Consider the following 12,203-nt stretch of genomic DNA (forward strand, 5'->3'; position numbering starts at 1 on the left):
CCAGGACATGGAAGCAACCTAATTGTCCATCATCGGATGAATGCATAAAGGAGATGTGGCACATATATACAGTGGAATATTACTTAGCCATAAAAAGAAATGAAATTGAGCTATTTTTAATGAGGTGGATGGACCTAGAGTCTGTCATACAGAGTGAAGTAAGTCAGAAAGAGAAAGACAAATACCGTATGCTAACAGATATATATGGAATTTAAGAAAAAAAACTGTCATGAAGAACCTAGGGGTAAGACAGGAATAAAGACACAGACCTACTAGAGAATGGACTTGAGGATATTGGTAGGGGGAAGGGTAAGCCGTGACAAAGTGAGAGAGTAGCATGGACATATGTACACTACCAAATGTAAAATAGACAGCTAGAGGGAAGCAGTCGGATAGCACAGGGAAATCAGCTCGGTGCTTTGTGACCACCTAGAGGGGTGGGATAGGGAGGGTGGGAGGGAGGGAGACGCAAGAGGGATGAAATATGGGAACATATTTATATGTATAACTGATTCACTTTGGTATAAAGCAGAAACTAACACATTGTAAAGCAATTATACTGCAATAAAGATGCAAAAAAAAAAAAAAGAACACTTGAACAATTTGTTTTTGTTATTTTTTTGATGTTTTAGTTTAAATTTTATTTCCTGCCCCCAAACATCCATTTAGCACCCCCCAGGAGAAGGAAAAAGGGATGTGACTAGCAATAGAGAGAAACTTTCTTCATAACAATGGCCATGGCAAGCTTAGGCACTTTGGGTGAAATCTCTATGGGAAGTACTGGTAGAGGGATAAAAGCCAAACTGACACAAAAGTATTGCTTGGTGTGCATTTCCAGGCTCTGCCTTCTTTCTCATCTCTTGGTGTCAGGCGGAGGAAGAGGAGAAAAAGTTAAACTTTTCTTATAAACTGGCAGAATAAGCTTATAATATCCTCTCACTATCTCTGCATAGGTTCTAGTCTCTGCAGCACTACATAAGCCTTGCCCAAAGTAATGAACAGTTGAAAGTCAAATGTAATACTTCACCAAACAACTTAAAAATGCTTGCACCCTGGAAGGGATTAAGTTGCAGAGAACACAAATGGACCCAGAGCAACTTTTGCCAAAAGAGAATATTGCGTTAAATGTACAGCCATAGCTCTTTTCCATATGAAGAAACAGTCAGAAGGATAAAAGAACTTGGTCAAAATCACACAGGTAAGTAGGACAGAATCTGGTCTGTCTGTCGGAAGGGTTGTGTTCTTTAACAACCAGGCTAGCTTTTCTCAAATCTGATTCATGCATAGAATAACTAAACACCTCTGTTTGCCTTGAATATTCCCTGTTTATACGTATGCCTGCTGCAGTTTCTCATACTGCCCACTTTGACTCCCCAAAGCAACTGAGAATACACAATAATTTGGTCATTCTATCCATGGACCACTGTGGTGGGACTGCCCAGGAAGCTTATTAAAAGTGCAGCTTCCTGAGCTCTACTCCACATCTAGATAAGTTTTCTTAGGGTTGGCCCAAGAATCCAGGTACAAGTCTTTTTAAGTGCTTTTGTGGAACCCCACAGGTGAGTCTCTCGCTCTCGTAGTTAACAAACCATTTATTCTGCCTCCCCCAGATGCCCAGCCAGGTCCTATTAAGGTAGAAGTTCCCCCACCACATCAGAGGGATGCTCCCAGCCAAGTAATCTCTGGAGCCTTGAAGAGTCTGAATGGTCTCATGCTGGCCCACCTGCTCCTCCACAGCATTCCCCTTCACATTTTACATTCTACCACTCCCAAAGGCAGTCTGCTCCAATGGGGCCTGACTTCGTGTGTCCTAACGTGCATCCGCTGATTCAAGCAGTTTAGGAATAGAAGGTGCTGTGGTTTTCAACCAGGGTGGCCCAACCTCTAAAATGGTAGTCAAAGCAGTCTCTACCTCCTGGGCACATCGCCTCTGCAACAGCCCCAGTAAACGAATGTCCCATCTTTGCTTTTTCAAGGTCGGCAACAGGGAGTCCCCTCCTAATGAAGGTTCTCTCTCATTGCCGCACTATCAAAGGCTGCCCCAAATGTTCCTTCCCGTGAACCTGATCAGGCTAAGGGCAGAGTTGTTTCTTTCCGTCTCTGAGTCGGACCAAATCGTCTTAGAAACACCTCTTCACACTGTTGACCATGTTTTTCATGAGAGCTGCTGCTGAGTATTTATCTCATCCTTTCATAGTAGAGAGAGAGAGGATTCTAATGAATTTTACTTCCAGGGGAGAGGGGAGTGTTATGATTATGGTGTCATTTTGTATTATGTCCTTTTGTCATGAATTTCTTTTCAATTTCATGTTAAAATGGGCCCACCATTCCCACTTTGTGAGGTCATTCAGCACCCTCATTTCGCATCTTTAACATCTCTCTCAGTATCACTTGGAAATGTTTGAAATGGTATGAGCTTGTCCTCACATCCCTATCAGCTTTAAATCCGGAGTCCCCAAATGAACCTAACCATTGAGCCGAACACCTCTGCACTACCTGTGTAACACTGGGTAGGCCCCTTAAGCTCTTGGTTTTTTTAAGTCCTCAGTTGTAACACTGTGAGGGTGCTATGAATTTATATTTGGGGCAGGACAAGGTTGAGAAGAGTGTGTCTTTGCTTTTATTCTTCCAAACTGGAATGTCTTCCCTCTCTTCCCCGTGGGTCCAAATCTCACTTGTCCTTCAGGCCCACTGACAAGGAGCCTTCCCTGATTCCCCAGGCCACACAAATCTCTACCTCTTAGGGTCAGTGCCATACAACCTAGCTGTCTCTTACGTTAATCTTGCTTCTCAAGCCAATCTCACAATGTGGGTCTCTCTTGCCCTCCTGGGGCCCCTGGGGATTGGCTAGCCCACCGGCACACCCCAAATGCAGTGTCTACTAGACTAGGGCATGGGTGGGAAGGCCCAGGTGTGAGGGGCCAGGCAGAGTACCTCAGCCTCCACTCTGCTCTCCTCCACAAAACTGTCCCTCCTCCTGAAGCCCACCCTGCAAGTCACAGGTTCCTTATATGACCTCACTGGGTAGTGATGCCCTCACAGGCCTGACAGTTTGCATGGCAGGGTAACTATGCAAACGTGCTGTCCTCAGAGAAACTTCCCTACACTGGAGGGAACTTCTTTCCCTAGAGAAAGTTCTCCACCAGATATCAATCTCTTTGTTTGTCTGAGAGAGAATATCTGACCAGATCTTCTATATTTACTATAACCTGTTCACTGTTCCCTGGGAGGGCAGTGCAGCAGGTACACTGAGACCGGGCACCTGTACAAGACGCGCGGTGTACACACAACCTCCCCTGGCTGCCACATGTTCCTGTGTGGCTTGCCCACCACATACACCTGAGCACTTTCCCAGCTCTAAGTAATACCAGTGACCTGGGACACTTTCAGTGCCCCACAGTGCTCACTGCTGAGGACAAGTGAAAGGTCATCCCTGGACAAGTGTGCAGGAAGTTTCTGAGCTTTATAAATGTAGCCTTCCCCTTTGGGCTACAGGATGCTTCCATTCAGACCCTTTCCTGATTGGCCTCTTAGCAAAAGACAAGTGCATTTTTGTTGGCAAATGGTAAATGGAGCAGTTTGAGGAAGAGGGCCATTCTTGAACCGCACCTTCAAACGCAGACACCTCTGTGCTATCACGTAGGCGTCTATATCAGTCCCCTCAGACACATCCCATAGTGAGTTGCTGAGTACTAGGGGAGAGGGTGATGCCGTATTGATGGGAAGACCGGAAGAACCAAGGGGGGTGATGAAGTGCTAATGAGACTGGAGGGCTGAGGAGATGGTGTCCCAGGAGGCTGGGTTGATGTGAGCCTAGACTTGGTACCCAGAACCCGGTTCTGAGTCTCCTGATCACTCTGCCTCAGTATTTGGCCTTGTTCTAATCTACATAAAAGTATCAGAGGGCTAGAGTTCAGTGTGGTTGCAACAGGCAGTATACATGGGGCCCAAGAGGGGTTGCCAAGGTGGGCGGGGTTCTTAACCAATTTATATTAGATTATTTTTTTCTAAAACTTGAAGGACACTTCCATTAAAGCCTCAGAAGTGACAGACTGCAAGAAATGTTTTCTCTGTTGTGGAAGGGAGAGATGGAGAGGATCATGATTGCCATTATTTTCGGGTTCTACTGTTTTCCCTGGAAACAGTGAAGAGACTTCCTCATCTGCTGCAGCCCTAGGCTCTAGGGATTGCTTTTGCAGCCAGTGTCCCTTCTCTTGGGACCAATAGAGGTGATGGGCCAAGGCTGTGTTTTCGATGTCAAGTAGATTAAAGGCCTTCAGCCAGAAACTGGGAGAGACATGAGAGAGGGAAATTCTGGCAGGAGACTGTGCACAGCAGAAGTGACTGATCAGTTCTGATTTTCTTTGCTGTAGCAGTGGCTCCCGTTTCTCATTCTACACCTGGTCACTACCATGTCCTGTACCGCGGGTGTGGAGAAACGCAGTTGGACCGGCATGGGGAGACATACTGCCTGGTTGGTGGCTACCGGGCCTACGGGGATGTTCCTTTGGCCACGCCAGCAAAGGTGGAAGCAGAGAAGCCAGTCCCCAGACGTGCTCCCAAGAGAAAGCACTCTCCAGAAATGCCGAACGAAGACCTGGGTTGCTCCAGACCCAAAATCCGGCGATTGTAACATGGTGCCAGGAGTTGGACCCCACAGAATCTTGCAGGTGAGCCATCCTGAAGAGAGGGCAATGGTTTAACTGCCTAAGGCAGCGAATGCCTCTTCCTGCACTGACCCCACCCACACACCCACTGCCACAGATTAGAACCTGCGTCGTTCTGTCTGAGCCTTCCCCAGCCAGGAGCCTCCTTCTACACTAAACGGCCATAAGCCAGGAGCCTCAGAAACTGAGGTTTGTAATGAGAGCCTGCCCTGAACATCCCAGGGCTGAAGCTGGCCTGGAAGAAAACCTGACGTTCCTCTGCTCAATCCTCAGGGGCCCCTTTGTGAGCTGAAGTAAGCAACGTCTATGCTCTTCGAGCCAAGGAGGATGCAGGAGCAGAGACAGGGTGCAGAGAAGCCTTAGCAGTTTACAACATGGGATCCTGCCCTGAGCCTTTGTCAGCGGCCACCACCACAAACCAGGGGGGAGCTGGGATTTTTGAAATGGAAAGCAGCAGTCTGTGGCTTCCCAAAGAGCCTCCTGCCTGGGGTGTCAGGAGGCAGGATAGAGAGACCCAGGAAGACCTGCTCCCTGAAGCAAGAACAGGATGGAGAGTCAAGCAGCACGCACCCTGCCCCGAGGTTCACATGCTCCTTTATTGCCAGCCCTTTCTGTCCCCAGTGGGGTCCCTTACTGCTCAATAAAATGTTTTTGTGTAACAGATTTCTAGGGTCACCAGTGCTCAGACTTAGGTCACTACCCCTGTGCTAGGCACTCCTGCCACCCGGGAAAGGTTCCAAAGGTGGAACAGCTCCAGGGGGTGCCAAGGATCAGAGCAAAACTTGAGAGGCTGGGGATGAAGGAGTTTGGGCACAGCCCCTAAAGCATCTCAGTGGTTGAGCTTCTGTGAGAAGGCACATCCCCAGTGTGTGTGTGTGTGTGTGTGTGTGTGTGTGTGTGTGTGCGTGTGTGTGTGTGTGTGTATGTGTGTGTGTTGAGGGGAGGGGGTCCCTAGAGGAGGCAGCTGGGGGAGGGCCTGAGGCTGGAAATGGGGAATGGCGTGCGGCCTTTGAGCATGCACAAGCACTTAGCCCTTGAGGTTTCTGGGAAAGCTAGAGCCACAAGGGCCACAAGATAAGACAAGTGTAGCAGCAGAACCCAGGTGCCAGGTCTTCCTCAGAACCTATACTTCTCCACGAGGCCGGGCCTTCCACGCTGAGGTAGGAGGGATCCTGGCCAGAAGGTCAGCCAGCAGCTCTGGGAGGAAGGTTGCTGCGGTGGGGGCTCTGCTGCCATGGAAACGACTTCATTTCCTTCCACTCAAATAGCCTGCTGACTGGCTTCCTGCTCTGTTGAGTAAAAGGGTCGCTGACTCTCCCCAGAAGGTTGTTCAGTTCACATCCCAAAAGTCCCTCTATTCAGGCCCTGGGGAGGTGTAGAGACTCCTGAGGGCGCTCTTTCCTGAGGTTGGGTGACAGAAGTGGGGGAGGTTCCTGATAGTTCCCAGGTGCTGGTTGAAGTGCCCAGAGAATGGTCATGCAGGTTGGGGAGTCAAGTAGGTGGAGAGAGAAGGTCGGGGGCAGAGGGCCCCTTCCTGAATCCAGAGCTCACAAGGTTACCCCCCCATTTCCAGAAACTCTCTCTTCCCCCACACCAGCCCCCATGGCCCAGTACCGGGAAACTGGGAGCCCGGAGCACTTGTGGCCACAGAGACACTCGCACGCAGCCCTCGGGGTGGGCGGGGCCGGCTGCAGGCAGATGGGGACGAGGTGTGCTCCCGGGAGGCCTCGGGCTGAAGGTGGCCCTCTGAGAGAAGCACCCCAGCTTGGACAGGAAGGTTAGAGGTGGGGAGAGCAACCTAGGGCGCCCCCTCGGAGCAGTGGGAGTGGGAAGAGGGGCGGGGGCGGAGGGAACCCGCGATGGGAGGCGAGTGGGCTGTCAGCAGAGGCCAGCTTAGCCCGCGGGAGCTGCCTCTGAGCAGGGGACGGGAGGGCAGTGCCGCCCTGTGGCTGCCCGGCTTCGCGGATCGCGGCTCTCCGCACACGGGTCGCTGGGTCCTGTGCCTCTGTATCCCCTCCCTCACCCCGCCCCCCTCGCGAGTCCGCGCCGCTGGGTGGCCTGAGTCCACGGGCAGAACCCCATCGCCCGCCCCTCTCAGTCCCGCCTCTGCCCGCCTGCCTGGCCCTGCGCAGCTTGCGGCCCGGGGAAGGTCCCCGCGCACTCAGCCAGCGGCCTCTGCTGTGTCTGCTGCTGCGACCCGTAACCCGTGCAGACCACGCCGGGCACCTCCGGCACCCCAAGTCCGCGGGAGCGCACGCGGGCCCTGATGCGGGACTTCCTGCTTGTGGACGGGTGGCTGCAGCGTGTGCGGGCTGCTGGGGGCCGGTGGGGGCCTAGCCTGGCCCTGGGCAGGGGAGGGGGTCCGGAGCATGCAGAGCTAGTGGGGAGGCTCCCTCACACCACCCCTGGATGTCCTGTCCATCATCTACAGATGCCCTTCCGCTTCTCTGTCATCCCCTCCCTGGTGGGAACCCCTCAGCCCAGGCCGCAGCTGCTCCTAGTATAGTCTGTGTGACAGTGTGAGGTGGGGACCCCCAGGCTGGCCCAGGCCAGGCAATGTGTCCTGCCTGATCCCAAGACCTAAGGAGCCCACCCGTTTGCCTTGACCTCCCTCCAGCCACAACAAGATGCCCCTGGTCCTGAGGCAGTTTTATCACAACGGGCTACAGTATGTTAATCTGCGCAATTTCAGCCATGGCCAGACCAGCTTGGACAGGCTGAACGATGGTCTCGGAGGTGCCCAGGTACCAAAGGGACACACAATGTGCCACCATGGCTGCTGGGGAATGTGGGGCCCTTTGGGGGCCTCAGAGACCACAGGTTAGTCACATTGGAACTAAGTTACCATAGTGACCTAGAAAGTGTCATGCCATGGATGCTGGGGGCTACAGGGGTCACAGTGAGCCAGCCTGACGGGCATCCAAGTACCACAGAGAAAGCAACACATTACATATGACTTCCGGGCACAGTGAGTGCTGTGCCAGCTGAGCCCCAAGGAGTTCCAAAGCCCAAACTAAGCCCTGGCCTTCCCTCAGTTCTGGTCAGCCTACGTCCCATGCCAGACCCACGAACGGGATGCTGTGCGCCTCACCCTGGAGCAAATTCACCTCATCCGCCCCATGTGTGCCTCCTATTCTGAGCTGGAGCTTGTGACCTCAGTTAAAGGTAGAAGGGGGACTTCCCTGGTAATCCAGAGGTTAAGACTCCACGCTTCCACTGCAGGGGGCTCGGGTTTGATCCCCGATGGGGGAACTAAGAGCCCTCATGCTGTGCGGCACAGCCAAAAAAACAAACAAAAAAAGGTAAACAGACTGGTGGTGGTAGGTGTTAGGGACTTCAGTAAGCTTCCCCTGCCTCTGAAAATGATCATCTGACCTACCTGCCCCCAGCTCTCAACAATGCCCGGAAGTGGGCTTGCCTCATTGGTGTGGAGGACGGCCACTCACTGGACAGTAGCCTCTCCATCTTGCGTACCTTCTGTGTGCTGGGTGTGCGCTACGTGACACTCACCCACACCTGCAACATGCCCTGGTGAACACAGTGCAGGAGATAAGGGCCCAGTGAGGCAGGGATCTGCCCAAGATCACGCTGGGGCCCAAAGCAAGTTTACCCCTGGGATCCGGCCCTGAACCTGGGTGGGGAGGGGAATGGAGGTTTGCAGAACAAGACTGAATCCCCAGAAGGGCCCTCCTACTACCAGGCACAGCCCAGTTTTGGTCCCTCCTCTTGCACCAGGGAGTTGCAGGTGTAGACGGTTCGACAGAACCTCTTTCTAGGCTCTTGTAGCCAAGTCACGGCCACCAGTCAGACTGCCTCCTGGGCATCCTGCAGGACGCAGAGCTCAGCAAAGGGTATCCACCCCTTCTCCAGCAATGTCAGTCGGCTGACCGGCTTTGGCGAGGTAAGAACCCAGGTTCCATACCCTGCCCCACATGAATGTACAGCCCCACCTATTCCCTACAGATAAATGCACACAAGATAAATGCAGCCCTGATGCCCTCTCCCGTCCTGTCCCTGCAGAAGGTGGTGGCAGAAATGAACCGCCTGGGCATGATGGTGAACTTGTCCCATGTCTCAGATGCTGTGGCACAGCGAGCCCTAGAAGTGTCACAGGCACCTGCCATCTTCTCCCACTCAGCTGCCCGGGGTATGTGCAAGAATACTCGGAATGTTCCTGATGATATCCTGCAGCTTCTGGTGAGAGACTGCCCTGGCCCTCAAAGCTAAAGCAAGAGATTCAAACCAGGAGCCCTTGAACCTGAGCCTCTTCTTCTTCAATTTCCTCAAACCCCAGGTTAAATATCTTCTGCCCCCAAAACCCATGGTCCACAGCCCCTGAACTCTTGAGCCCTAGATGGGGGTCTAGGTGGTAAGATACGCCTCCAAACCCGGAAACCCAGGGCCAAGACACCACCCAGACCAGGGCTGCGGCTCCTCCATTCACACAAACCCAGAGAGGAGACGACTCTGACCTCAAAGCCAGGGCTGAACACCTTCCTCACAGGGACCGAGAGAGTGAACAGGCAGGTGGCTGTGCTGGGGGCCAAGTTGACGGTCCACTGGTTCGCCCCTGCAGAAGAAGAACGGTGGCATCGTGATGGTGTCCTTGTCCGTGTGGGTGCTGCAGTGCAACTCGTTAGCCAACGTGTCTACTGTGGCAAGTGAGCCTCACCCTGGGCTCTCTGAAAACTCTGATTTGGAGCTGAAGCTGGGTCCAAATTTGGGGAGGACTTCAGAAGAGCCCCAGTGGTTTGACCCACCTGTTGGCAATAGGTACAGCTCCCAAAAACCCAATAATGGACGGTACACAGCACCTTGGTGCCTTGTGGAACTGGAGCCACAGAATCAAAACTGCGATACTGATGGGTATCAGGGAGGCTGTCAGACACTGCTTTATGTCAGAAACAGAAAGAAAATATCCACTATCAGAACTGTTGTTTGACTGACTTTTTTTCACATCTTTCTGACAAAATTCGTGAAGTTGTGAGTACCACAAGCATCATTACACTTCTGTTCAAGATGTAATCTCTGGCTCACAATCATTGTTTAGCTTCTGTATATTATATATGGTATAATACAGACGTTGCAGTACACGAAGGTCTGTATTAGTCTGGTTGGGCTGTTATAGTGAAATGCCATAGAATGAATGACTTAAACAGCAGAATTTTATTTTCTCACAGTTCTGGAGGGTGGAAGTCCAAGATTAAGGTATTGAATACCATAAGAATTGGTTTCTGGCGAGAACAATCTTCCTGGCTTGCTGATGGCTGTCTTCTTGCAGTGTCCTCACACAGCCTTTCCTCTATGAGCAGAGGGAGAGAGATCTCTGGAATCTATTCCTCTTCTTATAAGGACACCATCAGTCCCTGTCAGATTATTACCCCATCCTTATGACTTCATTTAACTTCAGTTACCTCCCTAAAGGACCTATCTCCTATCTTCTACAGTAAAATTGAGAGGGGCTTCAACATATAATTTTTGGGGGGACACAATTCAGTCCATAACAACATCTTAAGATAGCTTTCTCTGATTTTCAGTCTCTCACTAATACCTTCCTCTTTATCTAGTAATTATTCAAGTTTCCTTAATTATTATTTTTTTTTAATTTTCTTACATTATCCCTTCCCTTTAAATGCTCTCTTCACTTCTTAATTGGCATTTCTTGGAAATGAAGGCACCTTTCCTCACAATGTATTGATTACTCTCCCCACTGTAACACAGCGTCTTCTCCCATGACTTTCCTGAAATGGTTCCATTTTTTTTCGTACAAGTTTAATCATCAAACCAGATGGTTTATTTTAAGTTCCCATAGGATTTTCCCTTTGGGAAACAACTGACTCCATTAAATGGTGCTTCTTTTAAAACTACCTTCCTTTATGTTTCATAGCAATCTTATGATTTCTGTTGGCATACCACCTAGCTTCTTTCTGTTCATTCTTTTTATTTTTTTTTTCAGTTGTTTCTCTCCTCACTCCTTAGCGCTAGATACTACATACAGTTGGCCTTCTTCTCATCTCTTATATACTCTCTCTCTTACTCCAGCAGCTTTGTTTACCATTAAATATATTATCTGCCAGGCACCTTCCATATGTTACCAACATCTCTCCCTCTGTCTTTGTCATTTCAGTCTTCGCTATGCTCTCTGAGCTCTCACAGGGAGATCTATTTAACACAGGAATCTCAGTGGAAAACACTAGTAAGTTATTTCTCTACTAAGTGAAGCCCTTACCCATCACATGATCCTGATCCATCTTGCAGCCACGTCATCTGGACTATGTGACCTCCAATGTCACAATAGCAGAGGACCAGATAAGAGGGACATTGGCTCCTAATGACCTCAGCTCAGAAGTGATACACTTTATTCTGCTTCTTTGCCACTGGCCACAACTAATCAAAGGAAAACAGTCTAACTACAAAGGAGGATGAAAAATGTAGATAAGCACATAGGATATTTGATGAGCACTATCTCGAGGTGACATCACCTCCCATCAAACTTTTATTTCACAGAGAAAACACAGACTATAAAGCAAAAACACCCCTAAATAACTTTTTCTCTTTACATACAAGGATAGCTTTTCTACATAGTTTATAAATACCTATTCTCACTTCCTCAGTATCGTCCATTCATTTCCCCATCTCATTGGTATTGTTAAGGTTTTCCTCTTTAGCAATTTTATTTTGGCCCCCTCCCATTAGAAAGCTGCCCCCTTCCCTTTAAAAATTACTCTTGCTTGATGCCAAGTAATTCTCTAGCTACCTTTTCTCTCTTTCTAATTTCACAGTACAGTTTATCAAAAATTGTATTTATTCTCACTGTCTGTATTTTCTTATCTTTATGTACCTCGTGACTCACACAATTTTGCTATTTTCTTCTTACTTATCTGCACTGGAATTGCATTCACTGACATTTAATTTGTGATTAAATTGAATGAATATTGTTTGGTCATTATGTCACCTTTCAGCAATATTTGATTTTGTTGATCAAGTTTGTCATCTCAGAAAAATCTTTCACCTTAACAACAGTAACATCTTAATCTGCTACTTCTTCCTCCTGCCTCTGGACATCCTTATCTCTTTCATTGGGCACTCTCACTTTGCCCTCTCCCAAGAGATGTGTATTTCTCAGAAGCTCTCTTCTGCACTTGATAGATGGTCTCATCTACTCTTGTGATTCCAGCCACCATATATATCATAGATCTTGACCTAAAACCTACATATCTCTCTCCTGAGTCTCTTACAAACCTAACTAATTGCCAACTGAAAAACTCTGCCCAAATATAACATGGACACTTAAAATTAATTATGTGATGTTACTGAACGATTAATTTTACCTTCAGTACTTACTTCCACTATTCATCTCTCTACATCATTTATACCACCACTATTTGTACAGTTGTCCAAGTTGGATACTGGGGAAACACTGAAGACTCTGGACTCTGACAACCCTCAGAATGGGAGAAAATATTTGCAAACGAAGCAACTGACAAGGGATTAATCTCCAAAATATATAAACATAAATAAATTTGTAAAATCTAT

General features: G+C 49.3%; 1 protein-coding gene and 1 pseudogene across 1 annotated transcript; both read left to right on the forward strand.

Moving 5' to 3' along the window:
* Nucleotides 1-1,125: 1,125 nt before the first annotated feature.
* Nucleotides 1,126-6,449, forward strand: LOC132593711 (uncharacterized; annotated as a pseudogene).
* Nucleotides 6,450-6,526: 77 nt separating this feature from the next.
* On the forward strand, nucleotides 6,527-9,609 carry LOC115849701 (dipeptidase 2-like). The gene is made up of 8 exons (XM_030851238.2): nucleotides 6,527-6,661; nucleotides 6,880-6,959; nucleotides 7,285-7,411; nucleotides 7,703-7,832; nucleotides 8,057-8,198; nucleotides 8,499-8,568; nucleotides 8,688-8,864; nucleotides 9,244-9,609. The coding sequence occupies exons 1-8, from the start codon at nucleotides 6,527-6,529 to the stop codon at nucleotides 9,607-9,609; spliced, it is 1,227 nt and encodes a 408-aa protein (XP_030707098.2).
* Nucleotides 9,610-12,203: the final 2,594 nt, after the last annotated feature.

This window comes from Globicephala melas, chromosome 17 (genome assembly GCF_963455315.2).
Source record: "Globicephala melas chromosome 17, mGloMel1.2, whole genome shotgun sequence".
Classification (NCBI taxonomy): Eukaryota; Metazoa; Chordata; class Mammalia; order Artiodactyla; family Delphinidae; genus Globicephala; species Globicephala melas.